General features: G+C 42.1%; 1 protein-coding gene across 3 annotated transcripts in view; it reads right to left on the minus strand.

The window, feature by feature from the left end:
* TNFRSF19 (TNF receptor superfamily member 19) overlaps nucleotides 1-25,192 on the minus strand; it is a 106,764-nt gene that overhangs the window by 37,457 nt on the left and 44,115 nt on the right. For all 3 annotated transcript variants that reach the window (XM_055121680.1, XM_004604620.2, XM_055121674.1), the window contains exon 5: nucleotides 21,509-21,594. In XM_055121680.1, the coding sequence (XP_054977655.1) occupies nucleotides 21,509-21,594 (86 nt within the window). The remainder of the gene's footprint in view (nucleotides 1-21,508; nucleotides 21,595-25,192) is intronic.

Below are 25,192 nucleotides of genomic sequence, written 5' to 3' on the forward strand. Positions count from 1 at the left end.
TTGAGACCGCACAGTATGGGCTGGGACCTGGCTGGAAGGAAAATGTGTGAATGGGACGGTCTTCCATGGTCTGCTGCCCAGGAATATGTGGGGACTGTATGTCCCTGGGACAAGGTGTGGGTGACAGACAAGGTGTGACTTGGCTGGAGGCAAGGGTGGAGAAAAGGAGCTGGAAGAGAACTTTTTCCCATGGGCATCCATGACTGAGCTTACTCATTCATCACTGATCCTGCATCACTGCAAGTGGCAAAAATTGTAATTTGGACCAGGGCAATAAGACAGCGGGGCACTTGCTGTGCACGTGTCCATCCACATTCACTCCCTGGCACCCGCTGTGGTTCTTTAAGCCTCACCAGGAGTGATCCTCAAGCACAGAGCCAGAAGCAAGGCCTGAGCAGTTTGGGGTGCTCCCCTCAAATTTTATTTATTTATTTTTTCCCATTTGACTTCAGATCTTCAAAAATCCAGTGGGTAAAGTGGTGAGATGAGTCATGGGGAGGGGAGGTTCTACAGGATGGGTGATGGATTAGGCAGGCAACAGACAGAAGGAACATTCATATGGCCTGGGAGTCAGTCCAGGGGATATGAAGAACTGGAAGTCAGGGGGATTCCCATCTTTAAACCAGAAGAGAAAATAAACCAGGTAGGGACCCTGTGCCTAGAAGATCACAGGCACTGAGACCTGGCTTCTTACTTCATGTTGGCTCCTAAGTTTGCTTTCAAGTCGCTTGGCTTAGATCTGATTGCCTCTGGGGTCACATAGGTTAAATATCCCCAGGAGAGTGGGAGCAACAAGCAAAAATGAAGAAGGAAAGAACGTGATTGGTGAGGCGGGAGGTGAATTCTGGCCCCCAGTGTCCCTGTTGGAGCACTGGCTTGACCGAAAATCTTTTCTGATCCAAGGAAGCCTGTAATGCTGAGAGCTGGCTCTTTCCTGCAGATTTCTCTCTGACACTTGGTGGGTTAGAAGTCTAACTATTCTGTACTTTAATTACCCTAAACACCATCATTAACACTGAAAATTTTAAGCCACAAAATGGCAGCAGACTGCTTAGAGTACTTCTCTGCAGATCCGACCGAGTGAAAAAATATACCCCACCTCATGTTTTACAAGACTATTTTTTTCCCATATATGATCCCATGGTCCTGTAAGTTCTTCTGTGTTTATTTGCCTGGCAAAACAAAGATGCTTTTAAATTTCTTGATCAAGACCCAGGAAAGACACCATAAAAGAAACACATTTTGATGCCCTGAACAGCTGTGCCGAAGGATACACACACTCAAAAATAGTTCTGTTTCGAAGGGAATGCCTTGCCACAGTGGCAGGGTGGGGTGGGGGGGAGATGGGATTGGGGAGGGTGGGAGGGACACTGGGTTTACGGGTGGTGGAGAATGGGCACTGGTGAAGGGATGGGTTCCCAAACTTTGTATGAGGGAAGTATAAGCACAAAAGTGTATAAATCTGTAACTGTACCCTCACGGTGATTCTCTAATTAAAAATAAATAAATTAAAAAAAAAAGAAATTAAAAAAAAAATAGTTCTGTTTCCACTGGAACTAACAGACAGGGCTGCGATCTGGGAACTGGAACAAAGATATGAAACTTGGACCGCTGACTCCCCACTCCCCAGGACACGCTGGTGAACCCTTTGCCTGCCAGGGTCCCTAGAGAGTTCTGAATTGCCAGGTTCCTGGGAAGACACAGCCTCATTCATTGGACCTCGTCCTTGGGGAAGGCCATGCCCTTTCGCCTACGGACCCAGCATCCTGTAATTCTCAGCTTCTCTGTTATTAGTCAAGTGGATAATTCTTATTTACTTCATTGCAGTATTTAAAGAAGTAATCTTCTGTGAAATTATTCTAAGATGATGAAATTTAAATTGTTTCCACCTGTTAACTTTCAACTAAGAAGAAGAAAAAAATTACTACGTCCTTGCAGTTTGATCAAAGAAAATCTGGATTTAGACAGTTTCTTGCCACCCTGACTCAGTGGGATTGCTATTGCTCTTCACTTCTTTATAGTGTTACAATGGAAAGACTTAGGGGAAGGAACCAAATTCTCAGACCCAGGGAGATGGCTCATTGTCAAGCCATGTCATCCTGAGGCTGAGAGTTTGAACCCCATGCCTCCTCACACGCTCAGTGCCTGTCCTTTGTGATACCCAGGAAGCCAAACAAGTGGGCAAACCCCTCTCAATTAGGTGAGAAAGAGTCACTGCATCCTCTCTTCTATTTTCTGGGAGTGTGGAGGGAGACACATTCAGTGGGCTTATTCCTAGCTCTGTACTCGGGGATCACTATGTCAGGATTTGAGCAACCATATGGGATGCTCATGACCAAACTTAGGTTAACTACTTGCAAGACAAGGCAAGGGCTTTAACCCTTGTACAGCCTCTCTGGATCCAAGAGCACAATTTCTTAAGGCCTAGAACACAAGACAAGATCAGGAATTGAGCTCTGACCATCCTAGGCTCAGTTATTTGACACAGGACGAACTTAGGACACAGAAAGGTTAAATAACTTGTGTGTTCAAACCAACATTCAAAAATCAAGCCCTCTCTGTGTAAAGCATACGTGAGACAATCCAGGAGAAGCAGCCCAGCTACTCAGCTGCATTCCTGGTGGGACGACGGAAGGAGGAAGCCCTGGGAAGATCCTCCCAGGACTGATTCGTATTAGAGAGAAAACTGCCCTGATTCAATTTTCATTCTGGGTTCCTGGGCCTAAAGTAATAGAAAACATTTACCGTCACATAAGATCTTATATGGTATAAAATTCTGTTAACCTGTTCTAAATTTATGCTTTCCTTCAGTTTGGAAAAAGAAAAAAAATCAACCCAATGCTATTCTTCTGATTTCTGACAACACAGAGAGCAAGCAAACTATAATAAATATCATTATGCTAATACATAACTAATAATTAAATAAATTAAATTTATTTTAATGAAATTAATTTAATTAAATTCATTACATGCTGCAAACTAATAATTAACTCTTGAGAAAGAGGTGGAAAACCTGTGCTTCAAAGTACACACATTTATGGAATCAGCTAAAAATACTGTGCTTAAACCCGTATCTCTGCTTCTGCCCTCACTCTCCTGAACTCTGCTCTCAACAACAGCCAGAGGATCTTTTAAAAACTTGTTTGATCATGTCATTCCTGCAGCTAATACTTGCGTCCTCAGAGAAGGGCCCGTAAGCCAGCTCAGCCTGCACCTCTCACTGCATCCTTACCCCTCACCAGGCCTGAGTTAACTCCAGCTGTGACAGTAGCCGGCCCCAGTGCCTCCTCTCAGGTGCTGTCCTCTCCCTGACTTACTGAGACCTTTTCTGACCACCTGACCCCCACTACATATATGTATACACACACACACACACACATATATATACATATATATATGTGTGCATATATTTTATGATAGAGTTACAATAGTGTTCAAGTTTCGAGTATTGATGCACAAAATTACTTGCCACCCCTGCAAACTGAGTGCCTATGATGGCCCACCCCTTGTCCCTATGTCCAATCTAGTCCAACATCCCTTCCTCCTGCCCCTGGTTGACTGTTTAGAGTTTTGGTGGAGACGGTTATCACCTTAGCACCATCCACGCACTCTAGACTCCTCCGCTTCTGTTTCCTGGCCACCTTATGTAAATGACATTCTTATGGAACAACATAACAGCAATTCCTTGGGGACAGAAATTCTGTCTCTGCTTGTCACCATAGTGTCACAGTGCCATGAGCACTTACTGCAGGCAGCAAGCACATGGGCCATCAAAGAGAGGAGAGACTGTCTGCAGGTGACTCAGGACATACTGTGACCTTCAACTAGTACCCAGGACTTGAAAAAAGAGAAGAACATATCCAGATGGTCTCATGCATCTGTGAAACAGAGAGAGATGGAACAATAGAACAGACAGTGTCCAAAGATGACATAGGCACCTTGGTCTTTGATTGCAGAACTGAGATTACCAATAAAGAGGTAGGGCTGGAAGTGACAGGGTCAGTGATGGAGGGCACTGGGCATGTTGGTGGAGGTGAGGTGCAATAACTCTCTACATAAAAGCCATCAATGTGAACAATATTGCAGCAAGTTACCTGAACCACAATAAAAATTAAATGAAATTACAATAAGAGATTAAAACATGTAAGCATTCCCTGACCTACTTTCTGAGCTCAGTAATACCAGGAATCCTTGAAAGTGTTTTGCTTCTCTTCTGCACTTCAAAAGAAACAGTGACCAAAATACAGAAAGAGCCCACAGAATGGGAAAGAATATTTACCCAATACCCATCTGATAAGGGATTAATATCCAGGATATACAAGACACTAGTAGAATTGTATAAGAAAAAACCTCCAACCCCATCAAAAAATAGGGAGAAGAAATGAACAGGTTTCCTCAAAAAAGAAATACAAATGGCCCAAAGGCACATGAAAAAATGCTCCACATCCCTAGTCATCAGGGAGATGCAAATCAAAACAACAATGAGGTATCACCTCACACCACAGAGACTGGCACACATTCAAAAGAACAAAAGCAACCAGTGCTGGCGTGGATGTGGGGAAAAAGGGATGCTCCTTCACTGTTGGTGGGAATGCCAACTGGTACAGCTTTTCTGGAAAACAATATGGACAGTCCTTCAAAAACTAGAAATTGAGCTTCCATATGACCCCACAATACCACTTCTGGGAATATGTCCCGAGGATGCAAAAGAGCACAATAGAAATGACATCTGTACCTATATATTCATTGCAGCACTGTTCACAATAACAAAATATGGAAACAACCCGAGTGCCCTAAAACAGATGACTGGTTAAAGAAACTTTGGTACATCTACACAATGGAATACTATGCAGCTATTAGGAGAGATGAAGTCATGAAATTTGCTTATAAATGGATAAACATGGAGAGTATCATGCTAAGTGAAATGAGTCAGAAAGAGAGGGACAGACATAAAAGGACTGCACTCATTTGTGGAGTGTAGATTAGCATCACATGAGGCTGACACCTAAGAACAGTAGATACAAGGGCCAGGGGGATTGCCCCATAGCTGGAAGACTGCTTCATGAGCGGAGGGGAGAAGGCAGATGGGATAGAGAAGGGATCACTAAGAAAATGATGGCTGGAGGAATCAGTTGGGATGGGAGATGCACGCTGAAAGTAGATAATGGACCAAACACGATGACCTCTCAGTGTCTGTGTTGCAAGCTATAATGCCCAAAAGTAGAGAGAGAGTATGGGGGATATTGTCTGCCATGGAGGCAGGGGGAGGGTGGGGAGGGGGTATATCCAGGATACTGGTGGTGGGGAATGTGCACTGGTGGAGGGATGGGTGTTTGATCATTGTGAGATTATAACCGAAACATGAAAGCTTGTAACTATCTCACGGTGATTTAATAAATTTTTTAAAATTAAACAAAAAAAGAAAGTGTTTTGCTTCTCATTTTAAAGGAAAACATGCCTCCTCTGACCAGAGGTAAACTTTTCAGGAATTACTGAATTTTCAGTGACATTTAAAAAATTCGACTCTAAATTTAGATTTGCAGAGAACTATCGAGAGAAAAACATTCATTAGTTCATACCAGAACACTCTGGGACTTGATGGAAAGGAAACATGGACAGAAAACATGAAGATAAGCAAACATGATTTAAAAATATGCCCAAACAAAAACATGTACAAATCCTATCCTCCAGACAGTTCTGGAGAAAATGCAAGCTGGCATCTAGAAGAAAGGCCTGGGTCAAAGACCGGAAATAATGTCTAATGGGGAGGACGTGGAGAAAGGGATGCTCGTCCTTTGCAGGTGCGAATGTCATTCAGTAAAACCACTGTGGCAAACCGAAATAGGTGTAACAATGAACCAACAATGTCACACCTAGGCATTTATCCGAAGAATGGAGAAAAACTAGAATAGCCATATTCATTAAATTCACCCCTATGTTCAGAGAAGCATTCTTTTTAATAACTAAGACACTGAAATAACCTAACGGTTGTGGGAGGGTGTCTGTGTCTGTATATCTATCTGTCCATTTGTCTGTCTACACACATATATTTAATAGAATACTACTACTCATCTATAGAAAAAGATTACATTGGCGTCAAAGCAATAGTACAATGGGTAGGGTGCTTGCCTTGCATGCGACCAACCTGGGTTTGACCCCGGCATCTCATATCTGCCCACCTACACACAACCATCCAGGAGTGGTTTCCTGAGCACAGAGCAAGAGGTAACCCATGATTATCAGCAGGTGTGGTCCCCAAACAAAACAAAACATTTGCACTGTGCCTTTTTTGACAACCTGGATGAAACTTGAGGTGACTGTGTTGAGTGAAAAAGTCAGAAAATAAAATGACTTGACAGTATCTTTCATAGGTGGACTGAAAATACCCAAAGCAAATGCATAAATACACAACCACAAAAAACGTTACTCTTAGACTCTGCACAAAGTATGATGGTTACTAGGGGGCTGGGGATTATGGCAATAGTATGGCACGAGAACTTTGGCAGTGGGTGAGGCAGAGGCTGATTGAAAAACAGACGTGTGACATGGTACTCTTGAGATTTTTATAGTAGTGCAAATCAGTGATGAATAAATAAAAGAAATGAGCAGAGAGAGAAGGAGAGAGAGAGGGGAAAGTAGGAGAGGGAGAGAGGGAAAATTGTGGTGACTCTTCAGCCATCAGTTTAAAAAAGAAGCATTTTTCTTCTGCAGGGATAGAAATGCTTTTCATCTTCACTTGGGAAATGATTATACAGGTATACAAATCTGTCATATTTCCACTGACATATTTGCTAGATGGCTGTATTTTCTTCAATCAACTATAGTTGAAAAAAGTTTGAAATTTTATTTTGCAACATTACAAAATATCGTTTCTTCCCTTTTGTTGATATTGTATATATAATTATAATAAAAAAGTATTGAATGTTTAGTAAATAATATAGCTACCTGTTTTATAATATTAATGAGATTCATGAATACTTAAAATTTCTTGAGATGGTTAAAATAATACATGAGGCCATGAAAATAATGATCAATTGAAGTGGGGCACTATCTTAAAATAAAAATTCCTTGCTCTTACTTTACTTCAGAGCTTTCAATTATAACTTTCCAGTACAGTTCCAAAACACTGAGTTATTTTACACTATTTAGATTTTTATAGTTTTACCATTTCTTTATTTGTTAAGGATAAACTCCTGATGATACTCAAGGGTTAGTCTTAGTCCTGTATTGAAGGTTTTTCCCTGCAGTGCTCAGGGGACCAGGTGGTGCCAGGGGTTGACCTTAGGCCTCACCTGTTTAAAGCTCAGGTTCATCCTGTTGAGACAGATCTAGGGCCCGTTTTCCATTATTTTTCAAAGTGAGATGACTCAACTGCATTTATAAGTTCCCTTCCCCCCCCCCTTAGTTAAAACAAATATGTTTTGGGGCCAGAGAGCTAGTGCAGGGAATAGGGACACATGTTTTGTATGCTTGGAACTTGGCTCAGGCACTCTGAGTGTGGCTCTCACAGTTCCTGAGTGGGAACACGTCTGCGGAACCTTGAACCACCCAGCCTGGTTGTGGTAAGTACCATGAGGAGTGGTCCCCTGACCTTCTGAACTACTTGGGATGCTCCCCCCCAAAAACACACAAACAAATTATGTTTAAAATCTTATTCCTCTGTCTTTCAAGTCACCTGGACAGGCTATGTTTGAGTGTGGCAAGTCTGTGCTGACATGGTTAGAAGAATGAGGGCATTTGCATCTGCTCACCACACTGCTGAGAAAGGCCTAGATGGGGTCAGGGACTTTTCAGAATCTTTATTTTTTTTACACTTTTCGGATGCTTCTTTTTCACTCTTCGAAGTGACTTCCTTTGGCCAGAGGGGTTGCTCACATGCTTTGCATAGGCTTTGCATGCAAAAGCCTGGGGTTCATCCAAGGCACCTCACGGTCCCAGAGCACCCCTGGCAATGAACCCCAAGCTTTTGGGTGTAGTCCCCAATTTTAAAACCAATTAAAAGAAATTCCTTGGTGCTAGAGCAGAGCCAGGAGTAACCCCTGAACATCACTGGGTGTGGCCCAAAAATTTTTTTTTAAAAAGCAAAGTTAAAAAAAGTTCTCAAACTATTATTTGGTTTTTGCTTTGGGGAACTTTTGTTTGTTTTGTTTGTTTTGGCAAAATCAGGGTTACATATGGCCCTGCAGTCAGGGATCGCTCCTGGTTGTGCTTGTGGGACCACGTAGTATGCTGCGTATCAAACTCAGGTCTGATGTGTGCAAGGCAAGTGCCCTCCCTGCTGTACTACTGCTACAGCCCAAGTCCCTCGCATTTAATGCCCTTTTAAAAAAGTAGTTTGTGGAGGAAGAGGCCAGACACCCATGTTTAAAAACAGAAGGATTCCATTGGTGAGGGCCACTGAACTTGAGCTCAAGGCCCTCACATACCAACTCACAGAATAAACACTGTGGTAGAAAGTGAAATGATCTGGAAGCTTGAACCTTGAGTATATTTCCACCACAGAGTTGGCATAAACTGTCAGATTGCTTTTCCTCACATCTATTTGTGTTAAGCATCTAATGGGAACCCACACAAATCACTGCTTCATTTGGACAAGTCCGCCACTTCATGAAACAGGCCTGCTGGGTTTTGTATTTTCTAAATAAACCGTATTTAATCTAACATCCACTCAATTTAGTGATGGCCTTTCACAAACCACAAACTGTTTCTTTGTGAGTAAATATTTAATCCAGCAAGTTGGCTTTAAATGTCTACAAGAGACTGAAGATAACAGCTAGAAAAGTTAGATTTACAGCCGACTAGGTAATCATCAACTGCTACTACTGTTCTAGGAGGACACATCAGAACCCCAAACCCTCCACACTAAGTCCACCGGCTTAGTGAAGGCATTTAGACTTCTCTTCCTTTTAAAGAAAATTTGGAAAAGAGTTTATGTCTTAAAATATTTATAATTTCAAGTGAGAGAAAAGAACATATGCAAAGTAAGTGATTTTAAGACACTTTTTTTTTGTTTGTTTGTTTTGGTCCATATCCAGGGATTCTCAGGGCTTACTCTGAGAATCAGAATATGTCTGATATTGAGGACCTGCCTCAGTGCTTAGGGATCCCTCCTGGTGGGAACCAGGGAACCATATGTGGTGCTGGGGATTGAAACTGGGTCGGCCATGTGCAGGGCAGTGTCTTAACCCCTGTACTATCCCACCAGCAAGAAAGGGTTTCTTTTAGGAATTTTTGTCTTTTATAACTTTAATGAAACTAGGGTTACAGAAAAATAAATGATTAAAATAGTTAAACAATCCTAAAAGCGATTGAAAGTATAGAATTTTTTTCCAGAGACCAAGATATTTACACTGCCAGCAAGTTTTTTTTTCCTCTTTAAATCTCATCCTCAAAAAGTAAGGAGCAAGTTCCTGTTCATTTCTTTTTTTTTTCTTGCTTTTTGGGTCATACCTGGTGATGCTCAGGGGTTACTCCTGGCTTATGCACTCAGGAATTACTCCTGGCAGTGCTCAGGGGACCATATGGGATGCTGGGAATTGAACCCAGGTCAGCTGCGCGCAAGGCAAACACCCAAACTCTATGCTATCACTCCAGTCCCCACTGTTCATTTCTTCTCCCCATTTTTTGATGGGGTTAGAGGTTTTTTTTCTTGTAAAGTTCTACCAGTATATTATATATCCTGGATATTACCCCCTTATCTGATGGGTATTAGGTAAATAATTTTTCCCATTCCATGGGCTCTTCTTTGTATTTTGGTCACTGTTTCTTTTGAGGTGCAGAAGCTTCTTAATGTAGTCCCACTTATTTATCTTTGTTTCCACTTGCTTAGTCAGTGGTGTTTCATCCTTAAAGATGCCTTTACCTTCAATGTCATGGAGGGTTCTGCCTACATTTACCTTCATATACCTTATAGATTCAGGTCTGATATTGAGGTCTTTAATCCATCTTGATCTGACTTTTGTGTCGGCATTAGACAGAGGTCTGAGTTCACTATTTTGCATGTACTTGTCCATATTCAACTCTATTCCATTGATCTTTATTGTCTTTATTCCAATACCATGCTGTTTAAATTACTGCTGCTTTTTAGTACAGTTTGAAGTTGAGAAAGGTGATGCCACCCATCTTCCTTTTTTCAAGCACTGCTTTAGCTCTTCCTGGGGGTTTATTGTTCCATATGAATTTCAGGAATATTTTGTCTATTTCCTTGAAGAATGTAATGGGTAGCCTGATAGGGACTGCATTGAATTTGTATAATGCTTTGGGGAGTATTGCCATTTTGACTATGCTAACCTTCCTGATCCATGAGTAAGGGATGTGTCTCCATTTCCTCGTATCCTCTTTTATTTCTTTTTTTTTTCCCTTTTGGGTCACATCCAGCAATGCTCAGGGGTTACTCCTGGCTTTTCACTCAGAAATTACTTCTGGCAGTGCTTGGGGGACCATGTGGGATGCTGAGAATTGAACCCGGGTTGGCCTCGTGCAAGGCAAATGCCTTACCATCTGTGCTATAGCTCCAGCTCCCCTATTTTCTTTCTTGAAGTAATGTTCTGTAGTTTTCTTTGTATAGGTCCTTTACTTCTTTAGTTTAGCTGATTCTGAAGTTGTTGATTTTCCTAGGCACTACTGTGAATGGGATTTAAAAAAATTTTTCTTTCTTTTCTTTCATTATTTGTATATAGGAAAGCCATGGACTTTTGGATATTTATTTTGTGACCTGCCACTTTACTATACAAACCTATTGTTTCTAGGAGCTTTTTTTGTAGCGTCTTTAGAATTTTCTAAGAATAGTATCATATCATCGGCAAACAGTGATAGCTTGACTTCTTTCCCATCTGGATGTCCTTGGTAGCTTTTTCTTGGTTAACTGCTAAGGCAAGTACTTACAGTACTATATTAAATAGAACTGGTGAGAATGAGCAACCTTATCTTGCCCCCGATCTTAGAGGGAAGGCTCTTAGTTTCACCCCATTGAGAATAATGCTTGCTGTGGGGTTGTGGTAGATGGCTTTGACTACATTGAGGAAAGTTCATTCAACTCCCATTTGTTGAGACTTTATTTTTATAAATGGGTTCTGTATCTTGTCAAATGCCTTCTCTGAATCTATTGATATGATCATGGTTTTTTATCTTTTCTTTTATTGATATGGTGTATTATGTTGATTGACTTGTGACAAGTGAACCATCCTTGCATCTCTGGGATGAATCCTACTTGGTCATGGTGTATGATCTTTCTGATGAGTTGTTGGATTCTATTTGCTAGTATTTTGTTGAGGATATTTGCATCTCTGTTCCTAATGGATATCCGCCTGTAATTATCTTTTCTCTTTCCTCTGTCTGCTTTTGGTATTAGGGTGATATCTGCCTCATAGAAACCGTTTGGAAGTGTTTCTGTTTCTTCAATTTCCTGGAAAAGCTTGAACAGGATTGGGAGTAGGTCTTTAAATGTTTGGAAGAATTCACTAGTTAATCCATCTGGGCCAGATATTTTTTTTGTGGGGGGAGACTTTTGATTACTATTTCAACTTCTTTGATAGTGATAGGTCTGTTCAGGTATTCCAAGTCTCCATGGATCAGGCTTGGGAGTTTATAGGAGTCCAGGATTTTATCCATTTCTTCAAGGTTCTCTTGTTTTGTGGCGTAAAGATTCTCAAAGTTATCTCTGACTATTCTTTGAATTTCTGTGGTTTTTGTTGTGATGTCCCTCTTTTTACTTTTTTTTTCTTTGCTTTTTGGGTCACACCTGGCAATGCACTGGGGTTACTCCTGGCTCTGCACTCAGGAATTACCCCTTGGCAGTGCTCAGGGGACCACACGGGATGCTGGGAATTGAACCCGGGACAGCCAAGTGCAAGGCAAATGCCCTACCCGCTATGCTATTTCTCCAGCCCCTCTTTTTACTTCTGATTTTATTAGGGTTTTTTTCTCTCTCTTTCTTTTTGAGTCTTGCTAGTGGTTTATCAGTCTTGTTTATTTTCTCAAAGAACCAGTTCTTGGTTTCATTGATCTTTCAGATTGTTTCTTGGGCTTCCATCTCGTTAATTTCTGCTCTAGTATTTATTATTTCCTTCCTCATGCCTGATTTGGGCTCCTTTTGTTGGTCATTTTCCAAATACAAATAGCCAAAAGGCACATGAAAAAATGCTCTACAGCAATGAGATATCATCTTACACCAGAGATTGGCACATACCCAAGAGAATAAGAACAACCAGTGTTGGCGCGGATGCAGGGAAAGGAACTCTCATTAATTGTTGGTGAGAACAGAGATTGATACAGCCTTTTTGGAAAACAATATGGGATGGGCATTAAAAAATACTAGAAATTGAGCTTCCATATGACCCAGTAATATCACTTCTGGGAATATATTCTGGGGGTGCAAAAATGAACATTAGAAATGACATCTACACCTGTATGTTCATTGCAATACTGTTCACAATAGCCAGAATCTGGGAATAACCCAAGTGCCGGAGAATAGACTGGTTAAAGAAATTTTGGTACATCTACACAATTGAGTACTATGTAGCTATAGAAAAGATGAAGTCATGAAATTTGCTTATAAGTAGATGGACATGGACAGTATCATGCTAAGTGAAGTAAGTCAGAAAGAGAGGAACAGATATAGAAATGATTGCACTCATTTGTGGAATATAAAATAACATAATATGAGACTGACACCCAAGGACAGTAGAGACAAGGGCCAGGAGGATTGCTCCAAGTTTGGAAGCCTGGCTCATGAGCAGGGTGAGAATGCAGTTGGGATAGACAAGGGACCACCAAGACGATGATGATTGGAGGGATCACTCAGGATGGGAGATGTGTGCTGAAAGTAGACAAAGGACCAAACTTGATGGCCCCTCAGTATCTGTATTGCAAACCACAATGTCCAAAAGCAGAGAGAGACAGAGAGAGAGAGAGAGACAGAGAGAGACAGAGAGAGAGACAGAGAGAGGGTAAGAAGGAAAGTGCCTGCCATAGATGCAGGGGTTAGGGTGGGGTGGGGGTGGTGGGAGGAATACTGGGGACACTGGTGTTGGAAAATGTGATGGGTGTTTGATCATTGTATGACTGAAACTCAAACATGAAAGCTTTGTAACTGTATGTCATGGTGATGCAAAAAAATAATAATAAATAAAATAATTTTAAAAAGTAAAGAGCTTACTCTAAAAAAATTTAAAGTTGCAGTTAAGCTCGACAATGCATTTGTCTATTTTAGGGATGCAGCTTCACAGTGGAGCATTTGCCATGCATATGTGGAGCTTTGAATTTGATTGCCAGCACCACACATATATGCTACACATGCATACATGCACACACTCACACTGATTAGTCATTTTCAATGGAAATCACTCAAACCAGTTACAGGACTTTTTTTCTTAAAAGGACTAGGAAATATAAATTGCCCACCCTGGCCCTTTTTTGGTGTCCAGAAAAAATGGCAAAAACTATAATGACTATACTAAGTGGTTTCAGAAAGAAACCTCAGGGCTCCTCATTGGCATGCGTGCTTCTCAGGCTAAATGGCACTCAGTGTTTGGTGTGTTCTGAGTTCCTGGAGCTGCTTCCAGCAGTGTTTCTGCCTTCTCCTGCTGCCTGCAGCTGACTTCCACCGTGGCTGCCTCCAGCTCTCTGCCCTCCACCCTACTGGGTCTGGCTGCAAAGCTGATGTTCACAAGAAAGCCCCAGGAAGAGTCTACAAGGCATTCTCACAGTAGAGGGCTCCAGAGGAGGGAGGCTATAGATACCCAGTTGGTTTCTGGATTTTGTGGTTTTTGTTTGTTTGTTTGTTTGTTTTAGTTTTCATATAGGTGTCCACTGGGACTACTAGCTCAATAGGATAATCAAATCATCTGATATCAACAGAAAGGGAGATGCAACAAAAAAGCAAGGAATCATAGGAAGTGGAAAGAAGAAAAAAGCAATATGATTTGGAGCTAGCAAAAAAAATGGGAGAACTGAGAAGGCTGACTTTTTTGTCTGTCTTCCTTCCACAGCCCCGGACTGTTCTGTCAGGACTGGGTCTTCTGATCCCAGTGGCCTCCCATTCCCCACCCTAAAAGTTGTGCTTAAAAAGAAAAAAAGCTAAATTTTAATGGTACTGGTTTATGAAAGTGTAAATGTTTCTTTTAGGAGCATAATATTATCACATCCTGGCCAACCCCAACGTGCCAATATCCCCCCACTAGTGTCCCGTGGACAGCCCTCTCCCTTCTCCATCCTCCCCATCCGTCTTCAGAACTTAAGGGTTTGTTCTCATGAGACATTTGTTCCCTTGCTTAGTTCCTTATGTGCAGTAAGATCCTCTGGTATTTGTCTTTTTTCTTTTGACTTGTTCTTCCGTACCAGCATGGCACTCTAGTTCTATCCTTGTAGAAAAAAAAAGGTGAGACTTCACTTTTTCTGATAACTGAGTAAAATCCCATTGAATATAATTTCCTTATGCCCTTCTGAAATCAGGAAATTTACTTATCTCTCTCATAAGTGGGTTCTAAAAACCCATAGTAAGGGAAAAAACAAGTGGCAAAAAAGCAAGAGAATCTAAGAACTGGACCATAGCTCGGACATGGGGAGTGAAGTGGGGATGTTGAGATGGGAGAGAAAGCGGGAGCTGAGACAATGGCAGAGCAAAATGGACACTGGCGGGGGGTGCGGAATTGGAATGTTGTACGTGTGAATCCTACCATTGACAGCGTTGTAAAATTGTAAATCATGGAGGCTAAAATTAATCATTTTTTAAAATGCTGTAGTAAACAGGTAAAACACTGGAAAAACTTTCAAAATGCTTTACTTTGTTCTGTATGATCTTGCACTGGAAATGTTTTGTTTGTCGTGTTCTTTTTTTCCTACTGAACTTTGAAAGTGTTTTTCAAAAGGGAACTTATTTCTCTTTAAAGTTCACCTTAAAATTGTCCTTAATTGTTCTGCAGATTATTTTCAGTTTTCACTGCAAAATAATAATTTTTTTTTGGTGAGGAATGTGATGATCATTGGTACAGAGTACAGTTTTCTGAGCACAACCTCAGGTGAAATGCCTCAACAGCTGCAGGTCCACAAGGCTCTGGCTTTTCTGTTCTCTCACTACATCACTTATCTGATTCCTTATCTCTTTGGAATCATGTGCTTGTTTTACAAAGATCCCAAGAACAAAGCAAACATCTAGGTTAAACACGCTTAAATAAAGCTGGACTCTGTGAAAAACTGCTTTGAATTTTTTTCCCAAAACATTTCTTCCACGACCTTATTTGTTTCACATTAACTAAACACTGCTGAAAGAAATCATACAAAATCTGCATTTCTTATCTGACCCTGGGCAGGATGTAGCACTTCTAAAATTTCTTACATGCTTCACTCTATTTCTCTTTGTGCTCTGAGTAGGTCTGAACTACTAGGAGGTGAAGCCACAGGAAGGAAAAAGCCCACTACCTGATAAGGAGGTCATTCATTAATTAATCTGCAACTGACAGTGATGTCACCAACCAACTTTCTGCTCCATGGTTAACCAGACATTCTCATGAAGTAATGCTGACTGGCAGAGAGGTTATGAGTAGATTAATAAATACTATTCATGCATACATCATCATTTTGGGGAGAGATACTGAGAGATCATGGACTTGGGCCTATGAGGCAGCAAGAAGAGAGAACACCAAAACACGCTGAAGACCTTTTCTCTCTGTGCCCTACCAGGAGACATGAAGGACCAGCAAAACAAACGTTAAAGCCAGGAGTATCGGAGAATCCGGCCAATAACCACCTCACCTTGGGCAAAGGAGAAGAGCAGATGTGGTTATCACCAAGACAGGAAGGGCCAGGAAACGGACAGTTCACATGAGCTCACTCTGTGCTAAGGCAAGTTTCTAGGCATTATTTCACTTAATCTCAAATCCATCAACATGAGTGTGGCTCTTTCCATTTTCCAAGTGGTAAATGGAGTTTCAAAGTGGTGAGAACACAGGCCCACAGATCCAACCCCAGCACATGGCAGAGCTTCCCTATGAATCCAAAGCTTCTGGGAATAGGTCCCTACTGTGTCCTACTCTGCACTGAGTACTATACCCTGGGGTTGTCACTTGGTTTTTTTTTTCAGCAACTCCCCCTGTATGCTAACAGATAATGTCTGAACAGCCAAGAGAGACACAGTCTGAATGTGGCAGAGAGACAGGAAGGGAGATGACAACTTAGACACAGCTTGTTGTCAAACAATGCACCAGGCACTTATATACACGAATTTACACATTCAGTACTTACTGTCAGCTGTGGGGTGAGCATCAGCCCGCCTGACAAGGGAGAAACCCAGCAGAGAGGAGTCAAGTCACTTGGAACAGTCACACCAGCCACAGACAACTAGGGATCTGAGATAGCTCCTTGGGAAGTTAACAGAGACATGGGGAGTGTTCTCCATCGCATCTCCATGTTTCCACGAATCAATCCTGTAGTTCCAGGGGCAACTACGAGGCATCCCCACTCCTTGATTTCTCTTTATCAATCACTACAAAAAGGCAACAAATCCTTTCTCCCTACTGGTGTATAGATCAATATATCAACATAGTGATACCATTATCAATATATTGATCAGCATCACCTGAGATAGTGATCAATAGCTCCTTAACTGATGTCAAGCACAGAAAGGCCAGCCAAAGCCCATATTGCAACATTCTCCCTAAAGATTCCTGTTAACGAACCCCGTGTTTCAAATGACAAGCACAGAGTTCTCTGCTGAATCCTAAGAATTCCCTCTACCCTACGCTTGTGGCACACACCACGGGACAGCCCTGTGGGATGGACTGGGATCTTAAACCCTGTGCTTGGACAATCTCTAAAACAGACTGTGGTGAGATTATGTCTGAGCAGACAGAAGCTTTCACTATTGGCTATTCTGCTAATTGTTATGCTGATTTGCTCCAGGCATTATAGAAATATTATGTATTGCTATCACATTTTTTTTGGTTAGTAGGAAGCCATCCTGTTTTGGACACAGCATCTGACTCTAAACCACAGATAAGTATAGGGTTCAGTGCAGGAGTGGTGGTGGGGAGGGGAGGGGTGTAGCATCATATATTGCCTATATTGCCCTGCAGCCAAGACCTAAAATCATAATAATCTATGCCAGGGGACATAAAATTCCACAGCACCTGTTTGGCTCGATATCCATGACCTTCCAACCTCCTCCATGTTTTGTAACAAGGGTCTCAGACACCTGTACCATGTGCTTCCTACCTCACCTGTGGAGCAGTTGAATATATGGGCCCCCTTGCCCTGATAAGCTCATATCCATCTACCTGCCACCTCCTTTCTGAGTGTGACAGGGGGCTCGCTCTCTCCTTCCTGAGATGAACCCAACATCTGGGCTTCCAGGTCCCTCCTCAGCAACTTTGTGTGACTAATCATACTTCCACACTTTCATGAAGACAGCTGATCTTTCTCAAGGGGATCCTTCCCTTTAACCTTCAAGCACAAGATGTGTGTTTTCACATAAAAAATTGAGAATAAAGCGAAACCCTACCATTGCCTGCACATTTCAGCATCCGCCTGGAAAGAGATGGCTGCATTTCTCCTTTAACTATGACATTCAATGTTATGACACTCTGGCATCCCTTTTCATTCCTCACCAAAATGGCTTGTCAATGCTACCAAAGACTTAGAAGGCTAAGTGCTGAGCACACCCCCAGGGGCTGGGGACTGCCACTCGGAATGACCGACCTTCTGCATGAATGCTACCCCTTTTCCTATGGGAGCTTCTGATTAGTCCGTAGTTCCACTCATCCTCCTTCATAGACCCACCGGACCAGAGCTTAGCATTCATGGCCAGGAACACCTTCCCTCACACTCCCTCATCATTATCTGTCACATAATCTTCAAGTGCCTTGAGGACCCTTCCAGCACCCACCACAGTAAATCATTGAGTCCAGGAAGATAGTACAGACAGTAAGGAACGTGGTTTGCACATGGCTGACCTGGGTTCAATCCACAGCAACACATATTGTCCCCTGAGCCCTGGGAGGCATGATCCCTGAGCACAGAGCCAAGAGCAAGCCCTGAGCACCACTGAATGTAACCAAAGAGTCAAAATAAAAATAAATAAATAAATAAAAGTTAAATGTGAGGGCAAGAGAGATAGCTGAGAAAGTTAGTGCACATGCTTTGCCCTGAGAGGCTTGGGTTCGAATCCCAGCATCACATGGTCCTCAAGCACCACCAAGAATGACCTCTCCATGCAACACACTGCTTGGAGTAGCTTCTGAGCCCCACCAGACCCAAACAAGAAAAATTAGTTAAGTTAGACATAAAGTCTGTGCTTAAGGCATGCTTTGTCATGTCCACATTTAGCTAGGTCCCTGAAAGCAAAACATTCCTAATGCTTTCGATTTACTACTGAATTATATTAAATTTAAAACCAATAACTAAAAAGGGGAAAAATCCTAGTAGTTTCTACCTCAACCTGAGTACTCCCATTGTCTTTTTATGGCAGTTTGGGATGAAGTGCATGATCTTCACTTGCCTTTTGGACAAAATAGAAGCTAAGCAGACTTGCAGGTAAGGCTCCATCACTGCTCATTTTACTTGTCCCGGCAATGTATCCTTTTATAGACCAGGCAGCAAAAAAGTCTCTTAACACTTTTCTCCATTTGATTACACATTACATCTGTCTAAAATGGTCAGGTTAGCCTGCTTGATTTCTTCCTTTCTTCCTTTCCTCCTTTCCTCCTTTCCTCCTTTCCTCCTTTCCTCCTTTCCTCCTTTCCTCCTTTCCTCCTTTCCTCCTTTCCTTCTTTCTTTCTTTCTTTCTTTCTTTCTTTCTTTCTTTCTTTCTTTCTTTCTTTCTTTCTTTCTTTCTTTCTTTCTTTCTTTCTTTCTTTTTCTTTCTTTCTTTCTTTCTTTCTTTCTTTCTTTCTTTCTTTCTTTCTTTCTTTCTTTCTTTCTTCCTTCCTTCCTTCCTTCCTTCCTTCCTTCCTTCCTTCCTTCCTTCCTTCCTTCCTTCCTTCCTTCCTTCCTTCCTTCCTTCCTTCCTTCCTTTCTCTCTTTCTCTCTTTCTTCCTTTCTTTGAGACAGTGGAAATAGGGGAGGGTACATACTTGGAAGGCAAGTACCACTGGGTCTGATCCAGTACCTGCCACTTGCTTGTCAACAATGAAAGGTTCTCAGTCTCTCTGACCCAGCTGTCCTCACTGCCAAATGTGGCTGGCAGGATCACTAAGGAAATTAGGCAAAAACAAATAGCTTCTCTATTGAGATGTGTACACAACTGGCACTCACCATTACATTTGTTCACTGCAGTGAATTTCTGGTAAACATTTGCATTTATAAAAATGAAAGTCAGGGACTGGAGTAAGAGTAAGGGAGTAAGGGCACTTGCCTTGTATGTGGCCAATCTAGGTTCAATCCCCGCGCTCTGCATATGGTCCCCTGCACCCCACACCAGGAGTGATCCCTGAGTGCAGTCAGAAACAATCCTGAGCATCATTGGATGAGGCCCTACTCCCCCCCAGAATAATGAGGGTTAATCTATGTTTCTGTAAAAGTAATAAAGTAAGTTTCTTTTGTTTTTCTATTGGTTCAAGTAAGAATAGAAAGCAACGCATTGTGGTCAAGAATACAATATGGGATTGTTAAGTCCTTGTCTGAGAATTTATTATGCTGTTTGTTGCTAGTTGAGCCTTCAATGTTAACAACCTCCTGGTGAGATATATAATTTTCATAAATTTTCTTTTACTGAAGGATTTTAATAATTCCTTTAACCATTTAGTTGCAACAAGCAATATAAAAATGAGCTTTTATGTGCCTGCTAAGGGAGTAGTTGAGAAACTGAGGATAGTGGTCACTCTGGTGGAGGGATTTGTGTTGGAACATCAAAAGCCCATAACAACTGTATTATGAACAGCTTTGTAAACCACAGTATTTAAATACAGCATTCAAGAAAAGAAAGACAAACAATACGGACTACAAAGATCCTGACACTCTTGGAACAAGAAGTACTATATGCCTTTATCAAATGAAGCAAGAGCACTTTTAGAGGGAGCCTGCTGTGGAGGGGCCCAGAGGGTCACTCTGAAAAGTCTCTACCCAGCAGTGGGGACCCTGTGAATCAATGCTAGAATGGCCTGTGCACAGTCCCTGCAATAGTTTCACTTCATTCAGAAGAGACACGCAGAGGACAGATCCAAGGCACTGGAACTATTGTCAGGACAGTTCCATCTCTGAACATTGGTCACTGCCACTGTCACTGTCATCCCGTTGCTCACCAATTTGCTTGAGCGGACACCAGTAACGTCTCCATTGTGAGACTTGTTTTTACTGTTTTTGGCATATCGAATATGTCACGGGTAGCCTGCCAGTCTCTGCCGTGCGGGCGAAATACTCTCAGTAGCTTGCCAGGCTCTCTGAGAGGGACGGAGGAATCAAATCCGGGTTGGCCGCGTGCAAGGCAAATGCCCTACCTGCTGTGCTATCGCTACAGCCCCTGAACATTGGTATGACCTGCAACTCTCCAGGAAGCCCCACGCATTGCACACCTGATCTCAGTGCCCTCCTCCTAACTTCCTTCTGGTTCTTCTGCCTGGTGGGTCTCAGGATTCTAGTCCTTGGTGAAGATTTGGAACAGCAGGAGCCAACCTGCAGATTTCTCCCTAGGCCCCTCCCCTCTGATTTTCAGAGGTCAGACTGGTAATTAGGACTAAAAATAAGCAGGGACTCCCCAAGCAACAGTATAGCGAGGAAGGCACTTGCCTTGCACACTGCCTACCCAAGTTCAATCCTGGCACCCCGTGTGGCCCGCCAGGAGTGATTCCTAAGTGCAGAGCCAGGAGTAAGCCCTAAGCACTGTCAGGTTGTGGCCCCAAAACAAAATCAAAAAAGAAAAGTTAGCAGTCATTGTTCTTTCCTACCCAAAATGACTACAGGTGGAAAGCTGGTAATGAATGCCATTAATATCTGGGCGGGGATGGGGGTTGGAGGGCAAAACTAACTAATGTTACTGCTCCACTACTGCTGTACTGTGGAAAAGACAGATTTATTTTACAGTTGTATGACTGGTTGGTAATGAGTTTTCTCTTCTTACATTTGTGAACTGATAAAAAAAAATCAGGGAGTGAATGAAACAAAGATTTCATTCTGGCATTCATTCACTAGGGCAGGTGACTCATGGAATAAATCTTGAAAGGCAGAGAAGTCACTTGAGAGTGTCTGGGAGCCAGGGGACAGAGCAACCTAGGGGCGCACTGGCACACTAGGGTGGGGACCACCTACCTCAGTGGGGCCGCTGCATTCTCTCTCCAGAATAAGGAAAGTTTTGAATGGGACACAGGCCCAGCAAAATGTCTGTCTTTCACTCTGAGATCTGAATCAATGGACACAGTTTGCTGACTATGCACACAACAAAAGGGCTTTCTGTCCTGCCAGAGGCTTGATAAAAGAGCTTGCACTGTAATAAACCCATGTAGAGAGAGACTTGGCTCCGTTGGCCAAAGGCAGAAAGGTTTTTGAAAAAGGCCACAGCCTTGGGGGCTTGCAGCTCACTCACAGTGAGGCTCGTAGGGTGGGGGAGGGTCTCCACAGGGCACACACTCCAGGTCTTGAAAGCCCACTAGTTTTGTCTTCCTGTAGAATCTGGAAGAGAAAAGGAAATAATCATTGGGATGCCAACAAAATAACCTGGCATCTAACTCCCGGTGGCAGCAAACAGATCTATGTCAGAAATGACATGACAGGGTGGTCTCTATTACCATGAATCCATGGTGCAAAAAATAGAAAAGTTGTCAAAGAGAACTTTTATATACTTCTCTGTAAAACATGATAGTATCTTTTACATAAATTTTACAAAATCTTAGACACATCCTGGGATAAAGTGTGGCATCTACTCAGTCCTGGTTCCTCTATACTGAGACATGAGTGCTGGGGAGGGAATATAAAAGCCAGTTGGCCACTTGGCTTTTGACATATTGTAATGAAAAGAAGGAAAGTCCTTATAAATACAGTATTAGTTTTTAACATCTGAAACCCAGAGACCAAAGAATTTAGACAAACTCTAAGATAAATGAAAGAAGGGAGGGAGAAACTTATGTGATCTGGAGCTAGGGCCATCTTTCTAGGCATGAAAAGAAACCCAGGAGCAAGAACAGAAACGATTAATAGCTCTAACCACATATGCGTGATCACAGGTACTGAAATTGTCTGTAACTGGACTTCCAGTAGTGAACTTAATGTCATATGTACACATGTCATGTAATGTATTTAATGCACACCTGAAATTTCAGCAATGTTAGCAATGCAACGTACTTCAACAAAAATGAACCAAAAAGACTTTTTAAAAAGTCTCTTATTTACAATAGGCAACAGGAAAATGAAGGATACTTAAATGAGCATATTGTCTATAGTGGAATCTGCAGCATAGTACAGGAGTAAAGTTCTGTCTTGTACGTAGTTTGATCCCTGAACACTGCCAGGAGTGACGCCTGAGCACAGAGTCAGGAGTAAGCTGGAGTAAATTCTGGGAACGAGTGTGGCCCCCCCAAAAATTAAATAGCTCAAGAGATCTACAAATCAATAAGTCATTCAACTTTCTCTGTGGCTTTGGGACAGAAACATTTCCACCCTGCTTCTTGGGCAAGTGAGATACAAGACAAAATAGGATAAAAGGGAGAACAGAGACACAAACAAGGTTTCTGGTAAAATGATTTCTAGAGGTGAACTTCAAATTTTACTACAGGTTATCATCTAGCTAAAGCCAAGAGGGAACCCACACTGAAATTTTACTTAATGTTTGGTGAGAGGCAGCATAAAAGTGAAGCTCATAGACCCTAATTTTCCCCCAACACTGAATCCAAAGAGGAATTTTTAAAATTGAACTGAACCATAAGCTAGCTTAATGGACACTGTGTTTTTATATTATTTTAAGAAAGGATGGGTGACAACTGTTCATTCTTCAGCCATGAAACACACAGTTCTGGATGGGTACCAGATGCCATGGCCTCGTTCTGGCTTCAGAGTGATCCTCCTTAATGCATTCACTCTGTTTTAAGTGGGGTCAAAATTTTTGCAGAGCATATGTTTGTTTCTGAATGAGAACCCAATTCTCTCCTGTCCTCTTGCCTGCACTCTGTCCTGTCCACCTGGTCCTCCTGCTGTTACCGTTTTCGCAGCAACCAACATCAATGGTCCCTAAAAACCCAACAAGTGCCAGCAAAAAGTGGAGGCGATCTGGACAGAGGCAAGAAGTGAGGGTGAAGCTGAGAAAAAGAACAAGGCAATTTACTCAGCTTCCAGAAGTCAGGGCTGATGGGCATCATGGCTGAAAAGTAGGCATGGAGCTCTAGTACAGTGAGCAAGGTGCTTGTCTTATATGTGGCAGACCTGGCTCGATCCCTGGCACCACATATATTTCCCAAGCACTACCAGGAGTGGCCCCTGAAAGCAGAGCCAGGAGTAAGGCGTGACCACCCCTAGATATAGCTCCAAAGCAAACAAACAAAGGAATGGGTATAAGAGCAGAATAGGAAAAGCAGTCCTTATTATTAGTACTAGGAAATCAGACATGTGGCGAAGTACATGGCCCAACAATGGAAGCTCAGGCTTCCCAAATGCAAGTTGGTGACCTTGAGAAAGTCCAGTACCCACTTCAAGAGTCCATCTTATTCACAGAAAGGGACTGATAGTGACCTTCTTTATAGAGTGGCTGATGATCAATTAAACTTATTTGAAGACAGGTCCCAGCACATAATAAACGCTCAATACATATTCATTTTTGCAGAGAAGGGTGAGTGCCAGGGAGATTGGGGAAGGACACAGGCCATACTGAACAGTCTTGCAAAATTTTAACTGGCCCTTAGAACATTAAATAAGCCACGATGGCAAATATTTATTTTGCACTTATGAACTGGATCTCCCTGGACATTATATCCCTTTTTTTGTAAGTATAAAGCAGACAAGTAAAGCCTCTTGAACAAATGATGTTGGGAAAACTGGTCAGCCACATGAAAAAAAAATAAACTCAAGAAGTTTTTAAATCATGGTAAATCATGGTGCCTTAATTAAATAAATATATGATAAATTAATAAAATAAAATAAACCACAAAAAATTAACCCAGACTCCTTTCTAGCATCATGCACAAAAGTTAAATCAAAAACCAGGGGATTTCAGGGGATGCGGAGTAATAGTACAGCAAATAGAGTGCTTGCCTTGCTTGCGGCTGACCCACTTCGATACCCAAAATCCCATATAGTCCTCCAAGCCCCACCAGGAGTGATCCCTGAGTGCAGAGCCAGGATTAAGCTGATTACTACCAGATGTGCCCCCCAAACACAAAAAGACCTCAATATCAAACCTAAATTCACAAATTACATTGAGGAAAATACAAGCAGAATTCTCCATGGCATTGAAGCTAAAGGCACCTTAAGGAGTCAACACCATTGGCCAGGGAAACGGAAGCAAAGACAGACAAATCGGGTACAGTAAATTAAGGAGCTTCTGTGCCTCAGAGGAAGCAATGACCAAAAATACAAAGACACCCCCTGTACTGGGAGAAATTATTTGCCCAGCAGTCATTTAGTAATGGGAATTATATTCTTAACCTCCTGGTAATTTGTTTCCCTTAATCACTTTAATTCTGGGCATCAAGGATGGACAATTTCCATGCTGTACCTGCTATTAGGGAGAAAGCCATGTGGAACCTGATGGGCTGACCTGAACTGGCAGAGGACTGACTTAGGGCTGACCTTGGGATGCCCTATGGACTCATCTATGACTGACCGATGGACAGATCTATAACTGACGTATGGACTGACCTAACAACTGACCGATGGGCTAACCTATGGCTGACCTATTGGCTGACCAGTGCACAGGTCTATGCCCTGACCTATGGATGACAGGAGGCCCATCCTCAAGTGAGATGGAGCCTCTTCAGAAGGCTTTCCTCATGCTTTACGCCATTCATTGTCATCTGAGCACATCTCTGACTTTGAGGCCATTTTTCTTGAAACAACATGTAAGCTTCTTATTTCCTTTCTGTCTTGAGTTTCCTGCCTGTAAAACAGGTTTCAACTATTTGCCTTCTTCTCACAAATATAATCAACTTGACACACTCTCCAAATACTCTGGAAGACGTGGGTAAAAGTCACTCTATAATTACTACCTGCTCCATACGTTCACGCTAGCTTAGGAAGGATGTAATTTTAAACTAATCGTATAAATAAACTTTGAAACATCACT

Source organism: Sorex araneus, chromosome 1 (genome assembly GCF_027595985.1).
Source record: "Sorex araneus isolate mSorAra2 chromosome 1, mSorAra2.pri, whole genome shotgun sequence".
In the NCBI taxonomy this organism is placed as follows: domain Eukaryota; kingdom Metazoa; phylum Chordata; class Mammalia; order Eulipotyphla; family Soricidae; genus Sorex; species Sorex araneus.